At 43.1% G+C, this 27,118-nt stretch overlaps 1 protein-coding gene across 4 annotated transcripts in view; it reads left to right on the plus strand.

Moving 5' to 3' along the window:
• The window catches only part of GNAS (GNAS complex locus), a 941,300-nt gene that overhangs the window by 658,366 nt on the left and 255,816 nt on the right, over positions 1 to 27,118 (plus strand). For all 4 annotated transcript variants that reach the window (XM_086932636.1, XM_086932635.1, XM_086932638.1 and 1 more), the window contains one exon: positions 5,199 to 5,318. In XM_086932636.1, coding sequence (XP_086788762.1) covers positions 5,199 to 5,318 — 120 coding nt within the window. The remainder of the gene's footprint in view (positions 1 to 5,198; positions 5,319 to 27,118) is intronic.

Raw genomic sequence — 27,118 nt, forward strand, 5'->3', positions numbered from 1 at the left:
GCCTCCAGGTACTTCCAACAAGGGACGCTGGGGAATGCGTTATGGATCGACTGGACGAACAGCTTTCTGTACGCCTTTCCTCCCATTCCACTGATTCCGGCGGTGCTCATCAAACTGGCCCGGTCCAGGGCTCGGATGATACTCATCGCCCCGGAGTGGCCCAGGCAGTGGTGGTTCACGGACCTGCTTCACCGGTCCCTCCTTCCTCACATTCGGTTGCCGTGCAGGCCGGACCTTCTCACGAAGTTCGGGGGACGGATGTTACACCCCAACCTCTCGTCTTTGAGTTTGGCGGCATGGCTCCTGAGATAGTGCAATATGGCCATCTGAATCTGCCCGATGATTGTATGGACATACTGAAGGAGTCTAAGAGGCCTTCCACTCGGACTTCATATGCTTACAAGTGGAAGAGGTTTTGTATCTGGTGCCAGTCTAAGAACCATGATCCTACGACCTGCAAGGAAGATGTCATCCTTCCTTACCTTTTACATTTGGCGCAGTCTGGCCTTAATGTCCATTCCATTAAGGTTCATCTTGCTGCGTTGACTGCCTACAGGAAATGCCCTTCACAGACTTCCTTTTTCCAGATCCCTGTGATCAAAGTCTTTCTGGAAGGCTTGAAGAAAGTATTCCCTCCTGTTAGGCTTCCCTCGCCTTCATGGGAATTGAATGTGGTGCTGTCCAGGTTGATGAAGGAGCCTTTTGAACCTATTCATAAGGCTTCGTTGCAGCACCTGTCCTGGAAGGCGGCGTTCCTCGTGGCCATTACATCGGCCCGCAGGGTGAGTGAAATTCAGGCGTTGTGTTGTAATGAACCTTATACTGTATTTCATTCTGCTAAGGTTGTTATGCGTACTCACCCTAAATTTCTTCCCAAGGTTATTTCTGACTTTCACGTCAACCAGACTATAACTTTACCTACGTTTTTTCAGAACCCTTCATCCCCAGCGGAGAGATCTCTCCATTCTCTGGATGTTAGGAGGGTATTGAAATTTTATCTGGATAAAACCAAAGATATTCGTAGGTCTGACCAGTTGTTTATCAATTATGGATCGGTCAGGACAGGTCTTGCGACCTCTAAGCAGTCCATCTCCAGGTGGATTGTGTCCTGCATACAGTTGTGTTATCAGAAGGCTAATAAGACCTTAGGAGGTAAGCCTAAGGCTCATTCCACCAGGGGCAAAGCTGCCACGACAGCTCTGCTCCGTAACGTGCCGATTGCTGAAATCTGCAAGGCAGCCACTTGGAAGTCGGTTCATACCTTTGCTAAGCATTACTGCCTGGACACTGACGCCAGGGCAGACGCTCAGGTTGGGCTGGCTTCGCTGCGGAATTTGTTCGCACAGTAGTGGCATTATGTATTTACTCTCCACCGCCGTTTGTTGTGGGGATGGGCTTGCCATTCTATTCACTAGATTATGACTATACACAGAGATCCCCTACTACAGAAGGAGTAGTTTCTGTCCTGTAACTCCAGTTCTGTAGTAGGGGTATCTCTGTTATAGTCATAAGCGCCCTCCCTCCTCCCCGGTGGAGAATTCTTCATGTAAGCAATGCTGCAGGTCTGGCGTTGTATACGCCTTCGAAAAGAACTGAAAGTAAGTTGGACCTGCTATGCATTCTGGGATACTGGGAGAAGTCTAGAAGGTTCTCTTAAAGGCACAGTATCCTATTTAAGCCACATAATGGCAGCCTATGGGGCTTGTCTGTCCCTACCTTCCTCTCTATCATTCCTGAGTCTTTGACTGGGGGAGGCAGGTTTCTCTGTGGTAGAAACTAGCAGGCTGTGCTGTGTGTGGTGATTTTTGGTGGAATTTCTAGTTGAAGTACTGGACAGTGTAGCCTGTGGATATAGGCTGCATTATTTGTCTTTAAATTCTCTCTTAAGTGTCTTTGCAGTTTCTGCATTATTTTGACAACTTAAGAGATTATTTTTGATTGCCGGGGTCCACGCACATGAGCGGGACTATTCACTAGATTATGACTATAACAGAGATACCCCTACTACAGAACTGGAGTTACAGGACAGAAACTACTCCTTCTTTCTCCTCACCTGTGACTACCTTTTCTACTTCTATTTCTTCATCTACGGCTATGATCTCCACTACAGCCATCACTTCTCCTATTCTGTCTACAAGAATCTGTATTGTGGCTAAAAGAATCCTCGTCGACGAGAGCCTCGACGACGAAGAAGCACTAGTCGACGAAGAAGCACCCGTCTCGTCGACGAAGAAGGAAGGTCCATCGACGATGAGCCCGTCGACGACGACGAGTCTGTCGACGGCAGTCCCGTCGACGTCTATTACATAGACGACGAATCCTTCGTCGTCGACTATGAACATTTCGACGACGACTGTGACACCGTTATCACCGGTGACATCAAAACAAATAAATATTGCTTCATCTAAGCCTTTAGCTGTGAAACAGGCTTTTTCTACCCCGCTCTCTTCAAAGACCTTTCAATTGGTATCATACCAGAGATAGCAGGAATCTTACATTTCGCCACTTATGCCCTTTCATCTCCTAGAGACTTTCGCGGATGACGAAGAGGAGAGTTTTGAGGATGATGACAATGAGGGAGCTTTTGGAATAGCTCACCATCCCTCAGAGTTAAACATTAAACGCGAAGCGAGAGCGGGACAGAGAAGTGACTGAGAAGAGCTGCGGGGAGGAGAGCTGAGGGCAGAGGGAAGGGGGGGCCACGCACGACAACAAACCGAGACCACAGGACACCCAGATGTCAAAAACAAAGACAACAGACACGAAGAACAGTACACAGAGACGACAGGACGACAGGACACGGACAAGACCTACAAAGTAAACAACCAGAAAACAAAGACAAGCCATGGACGACGATACACAGAGACGACGATACACAGAGACGACGGTACACCCAGAGGACGATACACGGAGACAACAGGAAACTAGATAGACATACAAAGTCAATACATTAAAAAAAGTTGTACAAAATGCCGCTTACCTGCTAGCAAATCAAGGAAAGTGAAATCGCGCAGCCCACCCCTGCAGGCACACGTTGGAAATGACAAAAACATGCCGAGACAAAAAAAAAACCCCACCCACCGCCGCATGACGGTTAAAGGGGCGGAGAGAGAAAAAATCGCCAGAACGCCCACGAATCTGCTCATGAATGACTGACATCTCTCTTCCAATGGCTAGCCTCCATTTATGGAGCTAGCCAATGGACGAGAGAGGCGGGTTAAAGCCCCGTACTGCTAAACAAAAGATTTCGCCTGCGCGACACTGCTGCGCAGTGGACACCAGGCGAAACCTAAAAAGTACTTAGCCTTACATTTTGTAATCAGCTGGTTTCATATCTGTTTTACTACTTCAGTTATCTTTGACTTACAACATGCTCGATATAAAAAGGTTTTTAATTCAATGATTCCTATTTCTGCAACATGGTGTTTAGAAGTGCCACGCTTCTGGCATGCGTATGGAATGTTAGCGCTTTAGTCGTTCATTAGAACTCTGTGGTAAAACTGCAATACAGTGCTGGGGAATAAACTGACAAACTGCTGTTGCTTTTGAAAGATTTGTATTCCACTTCACATGCGAGAGTTGTGTCTACATTGATGTGAAGGATATTTGGTAATGTATAGAAAATATGCCCGAATATTGGCTTCTGGAGGACTTACCATAATTTTTATGAGGATCTCAACAGAGGATCAGCATTTTTCACCTGGTGAACTTACCACAAAACTCACCACAGTTCCTAAAATTAGCTTGACACCACTAACAACCCATCAAAACCAGTCTCTACAATGCATTTAAATAGCAAACAAAAAGGTGGTGCCTTATTACCAACACAAATCCAACGGGTATGCTTCTTGTTACCTTCCACGTAATAAGTCCCATGAAAAATACACTAACAATTTTCTGAATTTCGGCCCAAATAGTAAGACTCCAATGTACAATAGCTATATTATTCTCAGATTCTCTGACTCCAACCAGACCAATAAGTACCCGTGTGCGCTCCTGCATGGATGATAATGCTTAAGTATTAGGTTAAAGAAAGCTTATGTCAAAAAAAGACAAATGGCAAAATATTAATACAATTGATCCTGAGTGTTAATGCCAAGCAGTTATTGAAAAGCTTTTATGCTGCTTTGGGAAGGGAATAATCCTTGTACGTACAGTGTAGCAATACCAGTATGCAATAAAACATTAAGTACTGGTGAATCGAATTATGTATATTTTTGTGTAAACACCTAAGAACCAACACATTTTCATTCATTTATGGTATGGTCTTTCCTTGTGTTCCTGATTATAAAGTCATCAGTTGAATGTATACACAATTACATCTTCATTTTTTGCTTTAGGAAAGCATTGTTCTCTAGATGCCCATTGTTGCTCTAAACATTTACACCCACTTTGTGTTGACAATTGTTTTTAGGCGTTTGCCGCAGTTTACAATGTTGAAAAGACCATGCGCTTTATTATTCAAGATGGTTTGCCAGATGCTCCTACAAGTTACATTCTGTGATGCCTGGGGGCATTTAGGAAAATTATAGCCTCGCGATCATTTTCTGTTAATGTTTTTCACCTGGATACCATGATAGAGGGGGAGGACATGCAGATGTAGATTACAAATCCACCATTAAGAGAGATAAAGGAGTAAAATGACCTGCTGTATTGTCGATATGCCAGTTGTGAGTTGAATAAATGTAAAGAGCTACATAGGTGAGATTTAATACTAGTATAGGATAGAAAGAAATCTTAATAAGGCACGGAGTACTTTTTTTTAAATTGAATTCATGCCTTTCAAACCACAGAGTTTATAATTTGGGTGACATATGTAGGTACAAGTGGCGTTTTCGGTCTAGATTGTTTGTGTTTCATTGGATTCAAACCTAGTAAAGATATTTTTCTTTTTCCATATTCTTAAAGATTAGTTCTTATGCATTTTCTTTCTCTGATCTAATTTTTTAAAAGGACCTCATCAATGCATTTTGAAGTCTATAATTTTCCCCCCAAAATTTCATCTAAAGACAGTTTATTGTGCCTTTCTTTATTTCAAATTGCTTTCCAGAAGATTTAAAAATACATAATACCTAGTTGCTTGTGGTCCTTAAGTTATGTTTTTCGTTGAAGTTATGACGGTAATTTCAAGGTTTAGCTTTTAGATTTCCTTGATAGATTTTTTTGTTTCAATTTACCTTTTAACTTTTTTTTAACAGACAATAGTGACAGCAATGGGCAATTTGGCACCTCCAGTGGAACTATCGAATCCAGCCAACCAATTTCGAATAGACTACATCTTAAATTTGGCAAATCATAAAGACTTTGATTTCTCCTCAGTAAGTATATATATATATACATATATATATTTGTTTAACTTTCTTGATGTTGTTTTCTTCAGCTTTGTGCATTCCAATTCATACAAAAGCAAGGCTCTTTTGTAGAAATTCAATCTTTAAAGAGGCGCTGACCCAAGAAAAGTAGAACTGTAATCCGTAATGTCACATTATTAAATTACAACCTTATATGTAATCGGTAGGCATTGCTTTGGGCAAGGGTCCTCAATTGCTATCTTAAGTGCTTTTTAGGTCTTGCTAGAGCCAGCGGATGCGCTGCTCTGCGAGACATTTAGTAGGGCATTAAAAAGTGCTACCACAAGCTCCTTTGGTTGGCCTTGCGCTTGCGTTCACGCGTGCAACCGACAGCTTTTCCTCTCACTTGATTGCATTCACGCTCCTCCGCCCCTCCCCCGCCGTGTTGCACTGCTTTCACTGTCGCGCACGGCCAATGCTTGTTTCCTTTTACTGCTTAGCGCGCATGCTGGTGGCAGCACGCAATCACTTTCACGCGTGCCACTCGCACACAACTCCCGGGCTTGTTAAATAATCTCATTCATGATGTACCTAATGCTAGGCTTATGTAACTAACTGCCCAGTTGCCTTTTCACAATAGGCCATGGATTGAATGGGCAATAGTTATGGGCTCCCTTCCAACCCCTGAACAGGAAGGGCGCAATCCAATGTCTAGCTTGAGTAGCTGGCGTTGTAAAGTTGGCAGTTGTGAGGAGCAGACACAGTGGTGATGGTATTGCACTGCTGTGGACGAGGGAGAACCGCACTGTTGGTGACGCAGCGCATGACCAATGAAACCACGGGTATGGTGCTAGGTAGTGTGTCCTGCTTCTGCCTTGGCTCACTTGAAGGCCTTCTTTGGGTTAATAGGTCTACAATATGTATAACCGGTGAAATAGTTTAACATATTAAGCGTGGCGCCTGCTGCACAGATGATTGCGTAGTTTACTAGTCACATATCTTTATATCCCCATAATCACAGTGAATCAAGAGCGGATGGTCTTCGCTGCATCCTCAGAAATCGCTGTTATCGTTTTGGGTCATCATGTTCAGTATATTTAGTGCCAGCCTCCTCTTGGCTACTTAGGGTTTGGAGCACAGGGACATAAACACATGTTATCCACAATTACAGTAGTAGGTCAGGTGAAATAAAAAGTGCGTTTATCGCCATGCACCTCACTATCGTCAAGGTGCACAGACATGAGATTAACCAAGGGTGCGGAAGGGGGCATGCAGGGATCTGAGTATACTGCTGTGAAGTTGTCGTTGACCGGAAGTAAGGCAAATGTTGTTTGCTGTGGTTGGTAATTTTTTCTTTGGTGGTAGGGTTGCTGGGGGCGTTAATATTGCTCCAGTTGGTAATGAATATTCTTGTACAACTTTACATCTCGACGTGTTCAGAAATTGCCAGAACAGTTTTTGCCCAAGACCTGTGCCAGAGGGTTTACAGTTACTAGGGAATGGAGAGGACCCCTTTCCTCAATTCGTGAGGCCTGTAGAGTGAGGTAGGCCTGGCTCACCCTGGGGCGTCTAGTGAGATTTGCCCAGGACTGATTACAGAATCTGTGTGTGGAGAAAATGTGGCCGCTTGAGCTCAGTGACACATTTTTGATTTTATTCATTCATTTACCCAGGTCTGTAAAGCAGATTAAATCTGTTAGGAGATTAGATGTTTGGCCATAGGCAACTGTTGATGAACTATGAGGTGTGTTTCAAGGCTGGAGCAGGGATGACCTGGATTTATAAAAGTTGATGCAGGCATAAAAATATGTGTAAATATCAAAAGTTGCTTTTGTAAATATTCAGATTGTTGTGAAACCATTTTAGATGTATTTGTCCAGGCAATATACATGAGGTGATTAGTGAAGGTTAAAGAAAAGTTGTTTGTAAATAAATACAACCCAGACTTTTATTTAAAAAAAGTTTCTTTGGGTGTGTGTATTCTTCGGTATGGGAGGTGGAGTTGGTTCCCCATCTCGCCAGCTCTCAGCCTTTTACCTCTGATTGTATGCGGGGAACTACTCCACTCGGCTGCTGTTTGGACCATCTTATAGCTTTTCCAGTGCGCCACTACCCTGACCCGAAAGACTCCAGTGTGCAGGAGTAATGGCACATTATGTAACTCTCCTGAGGCAACTCCACCTGACCTACACCACACATACTATAACAGTACTGGTTCATGTATACTGTTAAGCCAGGATGCACAGTTCCAGGTGTGTGACACTCCGCTCTCTGCTACTGGGACATTGTTCAGCTGTGCCAATATACCACAATCTTTTTTGTGTAAATCTTTTTATTAGTTTCAAAACAAAGAAAGAAATAGACATATCAGGTGCCATACATTCAGACATAATAATAAGGCGAACAGATGTAGATACAGGATAGATACTAAGCAGTGAAGAAATGGCTGAGACGCCTACGCCAATGCATGAGAGACCGGATGTGCCACAGTACAATATACGATTCACGTTAAGCGCAAGCTCTGTCTGCCCACCCATAAAGTCGGGATAATAGAAGAAGCATGAGCGCCAGATACTGGAATACCAACAAAGTCAGGATGTTCCACCAACTATACTTATAAAAGAAAAGTGAAGGAGAGTGTGAAGAGAAAGAAACCATAAAAACAAAAATGAAGGCAAAACAATAAACCCATTCCCCCACCCTGCACCCCTGCATATGGCTATCGCCTAACCCCAACTAGCAGTGTGCCTGTCGCCTCAACTAACTAAATACTAAAAGTAGAAAATGGAGGAGGGCATCTTCATACATGCCCCCGGTCTCCGCTCCCCCGCCAAAGCCAAGAATCCCCAGACTAAGGTCTCGAAATCTATTAAGTTGCAAATACGTAGCTCAACAGGGGAAACTCCAAACACTGCCCAACCTCCCGAACGCATCATGGTTGCAAACACCGTGTCCAGTAATACCCGATGGCAAACTCAATCACACAGTCTCATCCTTGACCCTTACGATCAAACATGTGAGCCCCTTCCGGACAAACTGTCCCTTCCGCAGGATAGTCTATGCACAAAAAAGCTGTAGCAAAGCTCAAACCGAGACGTAGCAGAGAGATGAAAGTGTTGAGAACTCCGCTAAGTCCAAAGACTCCCCACACCGTCATGGATTCCCAAGGTTGTTTCGTCCGCCATCTTAGCGGTGCCGATGTATAGGGGAGTGACGCAGTTTCAAACCAACAGCAGTTCCCATCAAAAGTCTCCGGAAAGGGAGCATCAAGTAGTCCTTCCATAGTCTGCAGCGATCGTAGGCCTGACAATCCAATTGCGGCATCAAGCTTGCTCTCAGCACCCACAACACTGGTCAAAGGCTCCAACGCCTCCCATAGTACGGGGTCTGCTTCCTCCATCGAAATGGCCATCTTGGGTATCTCGAGTCGTTTCGTTTCTTGTAGAGGACCAGGGTCCCGTCCCATCCGAGAAGTTCCAGACAAAAACACTATCATTTTATGGATGTGGGCTTCAACGCAAACATGAAGTGACCCTATGGCTGCCAACACAGTTCGTAGTGACGGGTCACTCTCGGTCCGCTCCACAACATCTCGCTCGGTTTCGGTCATATTCGCGTCCCCAGAGAACCCGGTCTCTCCAGGGGGAAGAGGTGGATGCGGAACGGACGACTTCAGAAGGGGACTTATCGTTGGGGACAATAACAATCCGAACTCAGCCACCGCAGGTGGAGATCCCAACCCAGCGAACACCGCTGGGGCCCTAACCGGGCCACCGGGCCAGGGACCCCCGTCCACCGCTCCATTTGTGCATCGTCACCCCTCCTTCGATATTCACCAAATTCAGCCAACCATCGTCAACTTCGGTCCAAGAATTTATATATTTATTTTTTCCCCCTCAGTAGACCGGACCCTGTCACACAACTACAGCCGATGTTGTTCAACTGAAACCCGGCTGGGCCAGTACTCGAGACCCCGGCTTCCAGGCTGGTCTAGGCCGCAAAGTGCCACACGACGTATCTTTGTCTACCAAGCTGGTAGAAATCTCAGGATTGCACCGTTAAGCTCCAGTCCGGTTCATACACACGGAGGCAGGGAGCGAAAACAGGAAAAATAACAGGATCTTCTGGCAGGAGTCGGAGGTCGGGGGAGCCGGGAGCTTAAGCGGCCATCTTGTTTGCTGGCGTAGCTCCTCCTCCAATATACCACAATCCTAACCAAGAAAACTCCCCTCTATTGCAGCAGTGGCTGAGCATGTAGTTTTGCGCTGCACCATAATCCTGATTTCAGCACCCTCACAGGACCAGTACTGGGGCAGTACACAAATATTTAGCTGTTCCCCACTCCTGAGCTGTAACACTTCCCTCTAGGCAACTATTGGTGCATCGCACTCCTGTGATTTTTTAACTTCAATACTGTTGTGCAACACTTCCCTCTATACTAGTAATGGAAATTGCACAGCTCTGCCACTGCACTTATGTTCTGGCCTACAGCATCCCTTTCTGTATGATTTCGGGAACATTATGCAGCACGGACCGTGCACCTCAGCCCCTGAGTTTGAAATAATGCTCTTGTATTGCACACTTTTAAGCCAAACGAGCTTTAGCAAAGTCAACCTGTGAGGTTGGCATTGTCTTTAATAATCATAGTAGACACAGTGTGGCACCATTATTCAATGCCCTTGAAATTGTAAAGTAGAAAATTACTCATCTGCTTCACCAACAACATAACAAGCATTTGCAATGCAATAGGTCTCGGATTTACTTAGTTTGAGCTATTGGCATTGTAGATTACAATGCCTTTTATTGTTGTTGGTTTTTAAAAAAATGTATAAAAGTCATTGTCATTTACAATGCCAATAACATAAACTCTCGCAAAAGCGAGAACTATTGGCTATGCCAGTGCTTGTTTACAATGGAGACAGTTAGTTTAATAGGGAATGCTAGACAAGACTAGCATATCTTTTACCAGTAAATGCCAAACCAGGAAGCAGAAAATGTATTATTTGTTTCCAGTATGCGTCACTAGAGAAATAATACGTTTGTGAGTTGCAATTTGAAGACTTCCATTATTCCTCCATTGAGTTATGAGATTAATGAACTTGTGGAAACCAGAATGGTCACTTAGCTTGCAGAGCCACAGTATCTACTTTTCAGGAAATTGTGGTATGCTTTTACTTGAATACAGAGCTCCCATAAATGACAGCCTATGGATAAGCTCTTTAGTTTGAATGCTTCATCTACTGTTAGCAGTGTCTGGCACAAAGACCGCTGTAGCTTGCTCACCAACCAGCCTAGTGTAATAGAAAAAGCTCAATAAAACACGCCTGCTTATATGAATAGAGGGGCTTTAGTGCAGCCATCAGATTCCATTGTCCTGTTTAAATGTCCGTCACATTTTGCTTCCTGCCACCACCGCATGGGTCTGCCCACTACAGACATCTGCTCTCTTGCACTGTGAAGGATGGCATTTTCCAGGGTCAAATGTGCACATCCACTTAAAAGAAGTGCACTGATGGGATGGTGGGCTGCTTAACCTATAGTTCACTTTGGCAATATTTTTTCTTCAGAATCTTTATTATAATTTGTTTTTTTATTTATCATCCTTGTGTGCTCAAACTATGGCATCAGCCAAAAGTACATTTTCTTTGTGCCAGTAAAACTCGTATTTTCTTGCAATGTGCTTTATAACTGAGCATAGTTTCTATACATTTTCTAGGTACAGCGTTCCCCTAGGAAAGCACTTTTACTTGTCTATTAAAATAAACTGTTTTTTATTTCAAAATTGAATTGCATGTATTTAGCTTGCCACTTTGTGATGTAATGTATAGTTTCACGTTTAAAGCAAATGTTTGCAATAAAATGTGTTAAAAAAATACAAACGCAACGAACACATCATCCTGATAAGTTCTGGCTTGCAGTGGGTTTTATTTATGTTGGATACTAACATCCCAGGCACTATTGTTACGCATGGATAAGATGTCGAGGGGGGATGAAAAGGTAAATTAAAGGAATACGTTTTGTTAGCCCAATTGGGGTTTATTATACCAGCGTCCCCTTCGAGCTTCTATTGTGCAAAAGAATTTTGCATGTGCTGCAAACCTGCTAATATAGTGTTTTTTTTATTTATTTCATCATGTCCATGTTGCATTGATAATGTAAAGGTCACATTATGCTTGCTTTTGCACGTATGAAGCATTGAATATATGCATAAGGCACTGAGAACATGTTGTTCATTAGCAACTTTACTACTTTATGATGGCACCCACAGTAACACTTTAGCAGTTGTCCTTTGTTGATATCTTTTGTTATTTGAGACCTATTGTAGCACTTTGGATCAGGTGAACAAAGCCGCATGACTGACACATGTTAAGTTGTACGAGGCGTGCACCCAATAAATGCATGTTTTGACACTAAGCAAGCGCATTACTATGTGGTGGATTTAGAGTTGTTTTCGCCAAACTGCCTTTCTGGCGGCTAGCGCAACTCTTTCATATGGCTGCAGTTAATAGTGGAGCACTATGTAATGTGAGTTAGATAAAGTAAGGTACTTTTTTTGCCGCTAAAAAGCCATTCCTTTCTCAATTCAATTAGCATTTATTATGATTTCGAATTCCGAAGAGTTCCACATAAAGTACATATATAAAACATCACCGTTCCTTTCTCATAGCCTTAACCTAAGCACCAAGTGTACTTGTCATTGTTCCAAGCATCAGCAATGGTGTATAAATTGTGTCATAGCCGAACAAAACATTCAGACGTCTGAAGCCTTTTAACAGTATCTCCTGCTTGACTTTGCTACCTAGTAGTTAAGTGTTACTTTTTTCATGGCACTACTTGCATGTCCTGTATTGTAAGTGCATGAAGGGCGTCCTACCCTCTTCCCAAGTGCCGATAGCACGTTCACTACCATATTTTACTATATACTTAACCTATTGTTTTTAAGTCTATAGTAAAAACCTACATGTTTTTAAAGATTGCAAAGCAGCGTTAATTATGTGTTTCAGTGGCTCTTAAACTTGGCTGTCTAGTCCGAAAGTATTAAAAAAAATCCCTTGGTAGTCATTAAATAAAACAAAACTCTAAATTTTGCAAAATTTGTAGCATCTTTCCGATTTTAAACACAGTAGACCTTCTCGTTCTTCAGCCGTGAATGAATTGTGTTCTGATGAATCTGATTACAACGATCTAAAACATCAGGTCTGTGGCAACAGATTTGCCAGTTTTTGTGACATAATTCAAGTTAATTTGTTGTAGTTAAGAATTCTTTTACATCTAAAACGTCATCAGTAGTTGCCCATTTAAAGCAAACAACTTTCAAAAGTGTTCAGTAAAGTGATGGTGTATCAAGATAGCAAATTAACAAGTCCGTTGTTCTTCTTCAGCACCTTGATTGACAATGTTTTTTTTTTTAAGAAACATTGGTCTATTCAGCAGGTACTGCAGTGTACTAGCTTATTGATTCTAATGGATCTTCCAGTTACCTTTTGCACCACACATCAATATGTACTTCATTCCATTTGTAGATACCTTCTAAGGTGGTCCCTAACCTGCGTTACAGGCTGTTTACCATTTGGGTACATGAAGTTCTCTACAACTTGTGCTTTCCCTCCTCTACTGTGGAGTACCTTCGGACTCTTCCTCATCACCTTATGTTTTTAAACTATGTATATAGCTGCCGGATCTGTGGCCAACCTAAACTCTCTTTTTCATCAATATGCAGAGAACACCCAGCTTTACCTTAAGGTTTCTTCTCTGATTACATTGCTTCCTTAACATTATACTCAGTCGCTGTTGCACTTTGGATGGCCTGATCCTTATTAGGCTCTCATTTAAACATGGCTTAATTGTCCCCTCTAAGTAACAAATCCCTTTTCTTTCTCGCACAAAATCCAGTGGCTTCCGCTTAGACGAATGTATTTCCCTTTAGCCAGATTGCAATAGAATAACGAAAATGGCATACCAAGAGCATCCTTTTCACATAAGAACAACATCTCTCATCCCAGAAAATGACCTAAGAACTGTTAATAAATTTTGTTTGGACATCTATGAGAAGCATTCCCTGGCTGTGATGAAAGGAATCTTTCAAGCAGCCTCGAAACTAATAACCGAGGTAACAAATTCAGACTGTTTAATTTATCACTATTAAGCTTCCTTGGTTTCATGTGAAGCATGCATAAAGTACTTGTTTTTTTTTTTTAATGTATCATAGTTGTAATTTTGTTGCATACATGAAGGCATTTGATTGCATGTTTCTTGTTTTATTTGAGGAAAAATAGGCTAATAGTATTTTCTTTAAAATTGATATATCATAGTATTACTTCGATATATTTGTATATCTTCATGTTCTTAAGACTCAGCGTCAGCTCCCCTGTTAGGTTTAAATCTTGCCGTAGTCTGTCAAATCAATAATCCAGCTTTACTGGTGGCAGACTCCTTGCCAGAAGGGTGAATCGATTAAAGCTGTAGCATGGGCCATTAAGAACAAGCATTTGCAATGCAATAGGTCTCGCATTTATGTGAGTTAAAGCTATCAGCATTGTAAATGACCATGCCTTTTATTTACATTTTAAAACCAAAAATATAAGTAAGTCATTGTGATTTACAATGCCAATAGCTAAAACGTACGTAAATGCAATACCTATTGCATTGCAAAAGCCTGGGGCGTATGCTAGCTACCTGCCGGGGTGCGCCCAGAGGCGGGAGGCTTCTCCTGAGTGAGCCGTAGCTGCGGCAGCTGGTGACAAGGGTCAAAGGGGCTTCATTTCAGCGCGTCATTCACCAGAAGTGCAAACCCATTTGCTACAACCTAGCTGGTGAAGAAAAATACAGTGATACCTGAAATTCAATAGTAGCGAAACCCGCATAACATAGTAAAAGGGAACCCTTCTTAATTCTAACATGGATGCGCATCTAGAAAACAATGTAATTTGGTGGTATGTATAATAACACACCTTGATGTCCTCTTGATTGTGCGTACAGGCCCTGCAGGCGTCCTGTCACCTGGTTTATGGCCACGTTCATCCCCATTGGCAATAGAACACTAGTGAGCAGTTTTTTTAGCTGAAAACCTGCTTGCATAATTAAAAATACGAATGTCAACTGAGCAAAGCATGTTTGGGACGCTCCATCAGCAGGCAGGGTGATAACTGTTGTTATGTTAGCACTCTTAACATGTGCTTGGCACACAAGGGCTCTCTGCACCAATTAATCTGGCACACGACATCCCTTGCAGGTGTGGATGAAAGAACTGGCACACAGCAGGGTGTCAAACAGACCACGTGTCAGAATCATGGACAGGCATACATGAAATATTACTAGAAATTCCTTTTTCAGTATTGTAAGCAGCTAATATTTAGACACACGTTTGTAACTGACCAGCATACTGCCTGAAAATAGTGAGACATGCGGCTAAATTACAGCAGATGATCCAGGGTATCTTGCGCATGCGCAGAAGTCCGTTCCACTTTCTATGGGGCTTAATATTTAAGAATCTTAGACCTTGTGTACACGTTACACTTAGTCAATCCTCACTGTGGATCATTTATGAACATGCATAGCATACAAACGTCATCACTTTTAAAGGTGGTAAAAGTTGGAAATAAACTTCTTTTATAGGGTTTGAAACACCTTTTCAAAGACAGTCAATATTCAGTGAGTGACAGAAAGCTCAGAAGAATCACGTCGGGCATTTGATTGAGCGAATGATGACTTGTGCACCAGGGGGACCAAGGACACAGTAGTTTCCAAACAGCAGGCAGACCCTGAAGCAGAGGTCAGACCCGGGACCAGGGTTCGATTCCCGGCGCAGCAGGGTGTTGAGCTCAAATGTCCACGGACTCGATAATTCTCGCTTCGGTGCCTGACCTAATCATGGGTTCACACTCTGCAACTCTGGGCAATAAGCTTGCTTAATCTCCACAACGGCCCCCCGGCGGCGGGATGCCTGGCTTTCACCTTGGGGATGCCCATAGGGGCTATCTCACAGGGAAAAACCAGGACGGGTTCCCAAGGCAAGCGCGGAGATACCCCTTCGGGGGTCGATTCTTGCGCTATATAAGAAATGCAATAATAATAATAATAATAATAATAACTAGGAAGGTAAAACCACTCCATGCGCGCGTTGTGCTTGAACAACGGGAGGAGGGTGGGTACAAAGTAAAGCACAATACTGAAACTAACTAGGAAAGTGAAAGCATGCCATGTGAGCGTTGTGCTCAAACGATGCGAGCAGTACACGTTCGCATCGCCTGTCCGGGCGCGTGCACATCTCCTGTCCCCTTCAGAAGCGAAATTGAGAACAACAGATCTCGCAAGTGAGCAGCGCATGCGCTCCGTCGCTAGGCGAGAACTAAAAACGAGGTTGTCCTTCAGGCTATTCCCTAAAAAGCCCCATCAGAGTCTGATATGAATCTGGAACCTATTTCTTCTTATGTTTCAGTCTAGACCCAAACTGTGGCTGAGGGAACATTTCATAATCATACGTCTTAAATGGCTTGACATGTTTGTCTTGAAGGAACACATTCATTTAGGGTGTGTGATTATTTTGAAGAATTTTTATTCATCAGAAAGTGTTTTAGCTCTTGTAAGTTTGATAGGTTTCTGCATTTCAGTTATACAAAGGTGAAGAAATTCAGGATTCTCGCATTTCTAGCTCAATTTCACCAGGGTAAATGCACCATTGATGACCTACCAAAGTTGCAAACTCATTATAGGCATTTGTACTGCAGCGACGTTACCCAGTCCATCTGCTTTTTACAAGCATTACTGGATTCGTCTTCTAGGACTTATGCAGCTTTGGGTCAACAGTTTTGGCGTGGCCAAGCTATGCAGTTTTCTTGTATGTAAGGCAGTGAAAGTAGAGTCCAAACTGAAAGAGAAATTTGAACTAGAGGAAGACATTTGGGCAAAACATGTTTATGTTGATCTCAATGAGCTCAGTTCTTTGTGCACCTACTTCACATGGCAGACCCAGCCTTAGCCTGTAAGTGCACACGATGATTTAACCTTGTGCCATGCATGTTTGTGTACCAGCAATTTGTTCATTCACTGATTGCGACGTTGCCTGCAAAGTATCACTTGTGCTCTGTTCTAAATGCATTGTCCGTGACATAAGTAAATCCTAAAAGGTTTTGAAGGAGCGAGAAGAGCCTCTGAAGCTTCATGAAGGTGATTTTTTTGGTCAAAGGCTACCGGATAGCACAGCTATCTACTTGTAAAAGACTTATTGTGGACATCTCGAGAGCGAAGTAACTCTTCCTGTTGCTTACCAATGGCTATATATGTTGTCACTTAAATTTGCTTGCTTTCGATTTGAGGGGTTTATTTGTTATAGGCTACTTATCTTGTTTTTGTCCCTTCCGTGGAGCATATCAAACAATCTCTCTCATTGGTTCCTTCTATGCTTCCACCAGTGTTCGCCTTTTGGGGACTATTTTTTTCTTCTTCGTAACGCACTCCATGAGAGTGCATGTGTTTTCAAGCTTTCGCCTAAGAATGCTTTTCAGCCCCCTAATGTCGCACTTTCAATTACGTTTCTCGGCCCTATCATCTTTCTCTATAGCCACTCATTTGTTGGTTGTTCTTACCTGTCAACAGTTATTTAGAACGCATACTTTTAAAATGTATTTCTAAGCACTGCTTTTTTCTTTCTCTTGCACGTCTGAACTCTTATTTTCATCCCATGTATGTTAAGAATTTGTGGACTGCCTTTTTTCATCTCCATTCTTAAACTGCTGCTATACACGTCTGTCAAATATATTTTCTACATTAACGTACCAGGTGCTTAAACTTAATTTTGCATTTGCTATTAGTTCTTTTTAATTTGATTTCATCACTACTTTCATCTTTCCATATATTAAACTTTAAAGCATGGCCGCTCGTCTTTTTTATCCAAGGGTTCTTGACAGTGCACGTCTTTACAGGCTTCTCAATCGTGTGTTTCAGCTCCCTCCTGTTGCTCTCCACCTTTGCCATTTTCGTGGCCCTTCCATACTTTTTCTCCAGCAGTCCACCTCTTTCTTTCTGTTGCCCGTCTAAAATTCATCCTGTAAAAAATGTATGTTCCAGTTTCATACTTCCATTTTAGGTTTTCTTTTATTCATTCTAACACCATTCAAAAGCAATCTGCTTTTTATCCTCCCTCTGTTACTTCGGGTTCCTCATATTTATACGTCATCATTACAAACGCCCCAATATTGCTCTTGCACTCCGCATCCTTTGTTAAACACGTTTGTCTTGCCTATCTACAAACCTTTTGGCCTTCACTTCACATCTGCATTTTTCAACTGCGCTGTCTGCATACTCTCACCTCTTCGTGCAGAAGAACTCTTTCCTTTGAAGTGCTGCTTCCACTTAAGCCCGAAACTAAGGTGGCAACTTTATAATAATAATGTATTTTGTAGATCGCATGGTTACACCTGAATGGTGTCTCCCCGCTCTGAAACCTTCACCAGTGGAGAAGAGAAGCACAAGAATCAAGGGAAATAGCGGAATTAGCTAGGGTTGTGGAACAGCCAGGTTTTAAGCTTACTTCTGAATTCTGTCTCTGAAGTAGACGCTCTCAGAACATAGGGAAGGGAGTTCCACATTTTAGCAGCTAGGTAGTAAAAAGATAGAGCTCCCAAACTTGCTTTCATTGTCTTCGGTACTCAAGCTAGTTTAGCATCAGATGATCTAAGATCGCGACCTTGGTTGTAAGCTTGCAGCATCGAATGCAGGTATCTAGGGCCTTGCTTGTGGAGAATGCGGTGGCAGAAGAACATGGCTTTAAACTTAAAACTTTGGGACACTGGGAGCCAGTGTAACTGGTTGAGAGCAGCAGATGCAGAGGATGTTTTGGGGAGATGGAGCAAAGTCTTGCTTCAGCATTTTAGACTCTATGAAGCGAGTTGATACTCCCCTTCGTGGCTCCGAGATGCAGGATATTACCTTAATCGAATTGGGTGGTAATGATTGTGTGCACAATGGTTTTGAGGGATTTAGCTGGTTTTGAGCCTAGGATTTTTCTTAGGGTTTTGAGGGCCATATTCCTTACCTGCAACATTTCTAATCTGATCTTCTAAGGAGTGTTTGGAATCAACCCATACTCCTCGATTTTTCACTTTCTGTTTAGGTTCCGTGGACTGGCCAAGGATTGAAGGCCACCAAGCGGAAGTTCAGATCAAAGGAGTCTTGCCTACTAACAGGAGTTCTGTTTTATTCGCGTTCAATTTGAAACAGCTGTCTGTCATCCAAGTGGCGACTTCAGCCAGACAAGATTTACAGCGATCTGCTGAGGTGATGTTAGGTTCAGAGAGATTCACAATAAGTTAGGTGTCATTCGTATACGACACCACCTGAAAGTTGTATTTATTAAAGATATCTGCTAGAGGTCTCATGTAGATATTAAACAATGTTGGGACTCAGGACCGAACCTTGAGGAACTTCTAGAGCTGAGACAAATATTTCTTACACACAGGGCAGAAAGAGGGAGTGAAGTTCAATCAAAGAGGAGATGTCCAAACTGATCATATCACCAGACTGTTAACTGATCGCTGGATAGTTTTCCTTCTGTGCTGCCACAGGGAAGGCGTCATAAATCTTAGTGGCTTTTGCTATGAAAAAGGAAGCTAATTTTATTGCCATTTTCTGTAGGAGTAGCATCAGGTGATACTTGTTCCAGCAATGAAAGAAATTAATGTAAGTTGAATTTAGTGGGTTTGCTGTCTGAGTCGATTTTCAAGGCATAATATTCTTTACGTACAGCTCTAAGAAGTTTATGATATTGTTTCAGAGCCTCTTTAAGTCGAGAGTGACTATCGTAATCTTTCCTCCATTCACGTTCAAGGTGTCTGTTATGTTTTTAGTTGTTGCTAGTTATTCATTATACCAGTGTGCCGAAGGAGAGGCTCTAAAGTGGCGTCTAGATGTCAGGGGCGCTATGCTGTCAATTGCACTAGTTTGCCATGATTCAAAGTTGTGCGCCGCAAGGTTAAGATCATTGTCCTTTCCAATGGCCATGTTGGATGCCATCAAGGCGGTAGTGAGGTTTTCAGGAGAGGTTTTCAGGAGTGACCCTAGCCCATTTCCTCGATAGGGAGTGAGGGGTGCTACTAGTCAAAGGGGATGTCTGGGTCGTTGGAAAGAGAAAAGGGACTAAAAAGTGATCAGACCAAGGCAGTCTAATGGGAGAAGCTTTCGAAGAGAAAGATCATTCGAGAACATGGGATCAAGCCTATGTTCCATTACATGTTTAGGTTTGGACACTAGTTGGGACAGATGTAGGGTTTCAAGGTCTCTGATTAGGGAAGATACTGCCCGGCAGTTGGCCGCCTTTAAATGCAAATTAAGTTCCCAGAGTATCAGCAATTCTTATGACACAAGGCTAATTGCGAAATTAACTAAGGTTGGTATAAAAATTGGTAGCAGGTCGCGGAGGTCTATTGATTGAGTTCCTTTGGAGAGAAATGCCTAAGTTGGAGGTTAAAACGGGCAGAGGGCTGGCGCCAGCCGGACGCAGACTAGCTTGCTCAGGCGCACTTCCATGCGTCAACCATATTCAAATAGGCCTCCTCAGGAGCGGCATTGGAGTCTCCTGCCAATCGGGAGGAGAGGGGCTGGTTAGTCAGCAGAGCTTGGTGTCTCCCAGCCCCACACACATCAGGAGAGCTAAGCTCAAATAAAAGTGTGAAACACAAATAAAAGTTAAAGGAAGATGAGCCAGGATCCTCGCTGCACTAGCAGTGCTCCAAGGAAAGGAAGTGGGTTAGAGTTTAAAACAAGCATTTACAATGCAATGGTCTCGGCATTATTAAAGGTAGAGCTATTGGCATTGCTCATTGTTTTAAATCCTAAATAAATGGCATTGTCTTTTAAAATGCCAATAGCTTAATTGTTAAATAAATGGCATTGTCGTTTACAATGACAATAGCTTAATCGCTCGCAAATGAATGACCTATTGCATTTACACCCACACAGAGCCACCCACACACAGCCACCCACACACACATAGAGCTACCCACACAGTCATTCACATAGAGCCACCTACACAGAGCCACCCTCACACAGACAGCCACCCACTCACAGATAGCCACCCACTCACAGAGCCACCTACAAAAAAAGCTATCCACACAGACACACACACAGCGACACACAGCCACACAGAGCCACACACACAGAGCAACACCCACACAGAGCCACACACACACAGAGCCACACACACACAGAGCCACACACACACAGAGCCACACACACACAGAGCCACACACACACACACACACACACACAGACACACAGACACACACACACAGACACACACACACACACAGAGCCACTTATGATCCAAGCTTCTGCTAACTAAAGGCATAATGCCATCACTGATAGATATATGAAATGACCATATGGCTAGGCCCTCCTCATTAAGCCTCGAGCCTAATTGCTTTCTTTATTTTTAATTGTTTACCTTGTATATGTTGTGTGCATTTTATTATGGTTATGTCAAAAGTATGAAAGCAAGAACAAGTCAGTGGATGGATAAATGTGTGCACAAGTGACCCTGTGCATGTGATGACAGCGTGAGGGCTCAAACTCAGTGACACAAGGCCAGTGTCTTTAACAGAGATTTGTGTTTGTGTCCTGAAAGACTGGACATACACAAAAAACAAACGCAATAACCATTTTGCTCATAGTCTGTAGTAAAAACATCAATGTGCCTTTTAAAAATCGTGATGTCTCTGATTAACCCAATGTTAGCTTGCAAAGGAATAATTGTATTTGACAGGATAAATGGTGGCGAACCCCTCCCTTCAATTGATGAACAATAGATCATAGTGGAAAAAGACTTTCTTGTTAAAGCAACATGTGCTGGAAAACGAGTGTTTCTTTAATGGGATCTATAGGGTATCCGCTTACTAACCTAGCAACTGCAAAAAAGGAGTTCTAGTAGCGAGAACGGTACACAAGTAGTGAGCAGTGTTCAACAGAGAGCAGGGGAGTTGGGGAACAGGCAGGGACAGGTAGGGTTAGGACTGCAAGAAGGCGCGGCGGGAATGAGAAGTAGGGTCGTTAGAAATGCACATGTGGTTTGTAATGCATAAAAGACTATGCAGGTGAAAAAATGCCAGAGACAGAGGGCCGGAGAGGGAGTTGTTCGAGTGGACTCAATGTGCAGAAAGAGAAAAATGGGAGGTAGAAGAGATGCATGTAGCTGAAAAAATCCCATCTTGCTGGGGGCCATTGGATGGGGGATTTTGAAGGCTGTGGGTGAGGCTGTTCAAAAATGTTGGTTTTGTCAATTGAAAACCGAATAAAAATGTATTCGAACTAAAATTCACCATTTTGTAACAAAGAAAACATTTTTAGTGTGTTTCTTGTGTAAAAATATAACACATTGAGTCCGCAGGCAAAATTGAGAAAAGGGCTCAGCACAAGCATGTTGCTATCCAATGAGAAGCTGAAGACCTCACAAATACTCCAGCGCTTTAACTGACTTTAGAGGTTTGATCCCTTTAGAGAGGGAGGGATACAGAATGGTAGAATTTGGTAACATCAGCCACAAACAATCACGAAATGGAGACTAAGCACAATCAAAGCAATTGCACCTGCATCAGCACTGAAGGATCAATGACAAAACAAATTCATTGGACAACATTCACCTCTAACCAGAGAACGACTAGTCACTACAATCAAATGAAGAACGTTTGCGCACAAAATACAATTCCTTCTGGAGATGACGGGAGGAGGGGTTGGTGAAAGAATAAATATAAAAGTAATTAAAAAAAACACGAGACGTAACTTTTATGTTGCAAAACAACGGAAACAGTAACAGCGTGTATGCTCACTGTAATAAACAAAACATAAGCGCGTCCAATGAACCGAAATAAAAATGGGGAATGATTTATTGGGGAAAGCCAGTTAGGCCCCAACAAAAAATAAAACAAAAAATAATTTCAATGAAAATCAGTCTGTTTTAAAGTATGTAATTTCTATTTTTCTCAAAACCCACTTCCAAGGGATCACAGAACAAAACTCAATATATTTCAGTGTATGCTACGTTTACAATCTAACATCAGATCTTTATTTCCCAAATGAAAAAAATCCCAAAGTATAAGCACAACCCTGTAGGTTACATATCACTGCTCAAACTCGAGTCAATAATTAATACTACGTCACAAAAAAATCGGGAATCGTGCATTTTATTCTTCGCGTTATAGTCTAATGTATGCTGTTTAGGGCGTATGTGTTGTTCATAAATCTACATCTACCACAAGGTGTATAAAAGAAGAAACTAAGCACTTTCCAGATGAAGACCGTACCATATGCTGTTTTATGGAAGTAGAAGCCATACCACTGCATATGCCACCTCAAGCCAACATATGGTATGTTCCCACTCTAAACAGACACTATTTAAAATACAAATGTGACTCGCAGAGCACTCATTTCCTTCGCATAGATTCTGTTAAAAGTTTCTATGAGAGAAAATCTAATTTCAGGTCGCCGTTTCTGTGTGTAAATAAACTTGCTCCAATGCATAGCCCATAATCTGCAACCAAAAACCACCAAGGACATTTACAGCAATAGAATTACGACTTCCTAGTTTGTTTCTTTTTCTGACAAATCCTTTGAGGTGTTAGATGCGTTCGTCTGTATGAAAGAGATGATCACATAAAACCTGATGCTTTTGGTCCCAAGTCACCCACAGATCTGTTTCATCCACATGTTAATACCGCGACAGCAAGTAAATTGGCATCAAGATTTTAATTAAATATAGTAAGTGTCTCTAAGCAATACGTTGGTATTAAAATAGCTCCCACAGGAAAACGAGTTGAACACCTGCGCCGTACGGAATATCACAACATGTGGGGAGGCGGGCACCAAGAAAAATACTTGCCAGGTGCACACAACTCTTAATGACATACCATATCTCCATCGAGTTTTGTGAGTACTTGCGAGCGCCTCGGCAACGGTCCTACCAACTCCCACGCATCTCGCGTGAGACGCGTACACCAAAGGCCCGACCAACTCTCACGCATCTCGCGTGAGACGCGCACGCCTTCAGCAATGCACAGTGCTACGAGCCGTACTAGGCTTGTGCGGCTCGTACAGCGGGGTGATTTCAGCGTACTGGGCCACAAGCGCACTGTTTTTATGAAGGGAACCAAGGTACATGGATTTCTTGATGGGGGGGGTTCGAGGCGTACCACCAGCGCACGGGGGTTCGAGGCGTACCACCAGCGCACTGTGCTCAGTACACAGTTCTCCTTGATGCCTACGTCGCGCACAGTCTTACTGGCCAAAGCGAAGGGGGGCGAGGCGTACCGGATGCTAGATACAAAGTGGACTCGCTATTTTTAGCAGCGTACTGTTCTCGGCGCACTTCCTTCACCATAGAAGCGCACAGGTCCCTAAAATGCAGCCGTACGCTGCGTGTAAGCCACAGTACCTTACTTTTTCTTAGTGGTTGGGGGCGGGCGGCCCTACGCTGTGGTCCATCATTGCGGTGCCTCGTCAGCTTCCTGGCTCGCTTCACGCAGACAATGGGCCCTTTCATAGCGGGCATGGGAGCTGCAACCTTCTGCGAGGAAACCTAACCGTACCTCACCCATTGCAACGGGGTGAAAATGGCTGCCGCAAACATCCGAAAATTTTCGGATTTGGGGGCATGTTCGGCGTCCTAAAAAGGGGCGTGGCTAAAAAGTGGAAAAAACCCGCACGAACACGCCCCCGAATCCGAAAGAGACTGAGCTTCTTTCGAGGGACGCCTCTCTCCTCCAATGGCTGGCCTCCTTTTAGGAAGCCAGCCAATGGAGGAGAGACAGAGGAGAGAGGCGGGTTAAACTGCCCTACTGAAGATCATTAAATCTCCGACTTCCGGCTGGCAAGCCAGCTTTCGGTCCTCGACTTAAAAACGGGAGCCAAGCACCTCCAATACCCAAAGGATTTACAAGGAAGGCAAATTAGATAAAATGATAACACACAGGTGAGTTTACAGAACACTCCAGTAAGAGTGGCGAGTTCCACAGAGACGGGAGTTTGATCACGAGAATCAAAATGAGATCTCTCCCCAGACATCGGGTCTGGCGCGTCCGCGCGTTGGCCAAATTCAAGTAGGCCTCCTCAGGAGAGGCTTCAGTCTCCTGCCGATTGGGAGGAGAGGGGCGGGTCAGTCAGCAGGCATTCACCTCTATTTACAATTGTTTGCGCCACAGGGTCCATACTAACATACATTCACAAAAATGATTCCTCCCACTCAAAAACGTTCATACTGCACAAAACGTTTAGCAAGTCTTACACATGCCTTTAATACACAAAATACATTTTCAAACTCCATGCTTCTTTCTCTGACATACGATACACGCCTAATTTCTGCGGTCACAAACAGCCAAGCCCCGCTTAGCAATTTCTCAGCCCTCTCTATCGTTCTCTTCAGCCACCCATCTGGTGGTCTTTCTCACCCGTGGCCAACCCGACTTCTTGCATTGCAGCACAACAGCAAGGCATGCATCTCCGTACGATCAATAGTGTTGCAAAATACACCAATAACCAAGGTTCAGTGGAACTGTCAGGCCAGTCTGGACAGGTGCCCTAAACCTGCTGCTGCACCAATGATTCACTAACCCATTCACACAAAATATCATTACAATAACTACACTACATCCATTTCAAACACTCAAACATTTAAAAACAGCAATAAGATAAACTTCAAATAAGCGTAAGATTATTTCAGGTGAGACCTATTAACTTTATTAATGCTTATCTTGAAATACCACCAACCTGGAATTCTCACCACTATGGAATTCTTGGTTATATGATTTTAGCAAAGGCGTTATCTCGATATTCTCTATTCCACACAAAAGGAGTACCCACACTAAATGAATGGAAGAGTCACCACCAAGTCCTGCTTGAGGCAAAAGGGCAGAGACCGTAGAGCAGGAAGAGCCAGGTTTTCAACGACTTCAGGAACGTCTTATAGCTGGTCGTGGCATGCAGCTCAAAGGGCCAGTGAATTCTGGGGGGATGCTGTTTATATGAAAAGGCTCGGCTGCCCTGATGAGATTTAATATTTTAGGTAGACATAACAGGAAATGTTCTTCCTAGCCAAGAGTGTGTTGAGGAATATAGCAGACCAGCCACAGTTGAGAACATAGTGCTCTTGTACGTCAGTGCTTTGAACGCAAAGACTGAGACTATCAATAACACGTTTGTGAATGGGGAGGCAGTGAATCTTCTTTAAGTGAATGGAAATGGAGAGTGGGAAGCTTAAAAACAATCTGTGCTGCAGCGTTTGGAGTTCCATTCAAGCGACCGAACAGTAACAGCAGGTAGGCCCAAATAGAAAGTGTTGGTATAATCTAAGTGGGAGCCAATGATTGACGGAATAATGTAAAAATTGAAGTGTTCTGGTATATAAGGTAGCGCCTTCTTTGAAACCTTCATGTGAATGAAACGTGTAGAGGCAACTTAAAACAATTTGAGGCTTAATAGATTTTATTGTCAAAATAAATCCCAAAGTTTTTTAGCAGTTTAGGTGTGCTACAGCACCATAAGGATTTCGTCTACCTGGTAGAGGAACAGATCGTCGGGGCTCCAGCCACCACTACCACCTCCGTCTTTCATCCATGCTGCTATTTCAGAGAAGAAAGTGCAGAAGTTAAGATATGTGGTGTCAGAAATCCCATCCTTCCTAAGAATCTACGGAGCGTGATCTGCATAGCACACAGAATCAAATATATTTGACTAGTGGAGTAACTTAAATGTTAAGGAGAGTAAGAATAAGAGAGGAGTCTTGGGGGACCCAACACGTCAGTCGCACAGAAGCGAAAATTGAGGGGGGCAGGAGGGCTTTATCACTCCTATCAGAGAGAAAAAAGGAAATAGATTCTAAAGCCTGAGCCTGTATACCAGCCTTATAGAGTCTAGCACTCAATATTTTGAGACACCCTATCAAAGGTGGCACAACGATCAAGCAAGATGAGCGTCACCATGTCACTCTGGTCCAAGTTCATCATGTACTGCAGTTCATAAATAACTTCAACTTTGCTTAGACTACTCACCAACCATGCTTGTTTTTCAACTCCGTTAACGTGAACAAAGGTAATCTTTAGGCCTGGGCGGTAAATTCCGTTCCATTCACGGAATTTGGCGTTCCGCGGAGAACGCGAAATTGCCCAAAATTGTGAGTTCTGAGACATCGTGAAATTTTTAGCTTGTTCGCGTTCTCAAATGCGTGTTCGCAAGATATTTCCTCCGAGCACACAAACAGTGATTGCGAACAGTAAAAAAAGCCTCGCGAACAAGCAATTCCGCGTGTTCGCGGAATTTCAGCGTGTTTGCAGAGTTTTTTTAACATTTCGCGGAGATTTGCGTAACGCGATTACACAAATTCCGCCCACCCCTAGTTATCTTGTCTTCACTGTCCCTCTCGACAGCTGAGAGGGATATTGCCAACCCGAGAAGATGACCCACCCCCTTTAAAACTTTAAAATGTCGCCTCTTGAATATCTACATCGGTGAACTGAATGTGTGTTATGTTGAGGCATTCCCTCACATAACGATTGGTAGGATTCATGGCAGTGGTCGCTGGAATTAAACCTGGTGAACACAAACTCTTAATAGTGTTTCCATTGTTCTGGACAGTTTGTCTGTGCTCTGATTCTTTTGTGTCTAGAACACTGGTTTTTAATCGGGTTGCATAGCTTTTATCTGTAAATGTCCACGCCACTTGCTGCACCTGTTTTAAGAAATGATGATTGCCAAGGACAACAAATGCTGTTATCTTAATATTATGCTTTTACATTTTGAATAGGAAAACTACTGAATTGTATCTTCAGAGGACTATGCCTTAGTAATCA

The sequence above is a fragment of the Lissotriton vulgaris genome, chromosome 7 (assembly GCF_964263255.1).
Source record: "Lissotriton vulgaris chromosome 7, aLisVul1.2, whole genome shotgun sequence".
In the NCBI taxonomy this organism is placed as follows: Eukaryota; Metazoa; Chordata; class Amphibia; order Caudata; family Salamandridae; genus Lissotriton; species Lissotriton vulgaris.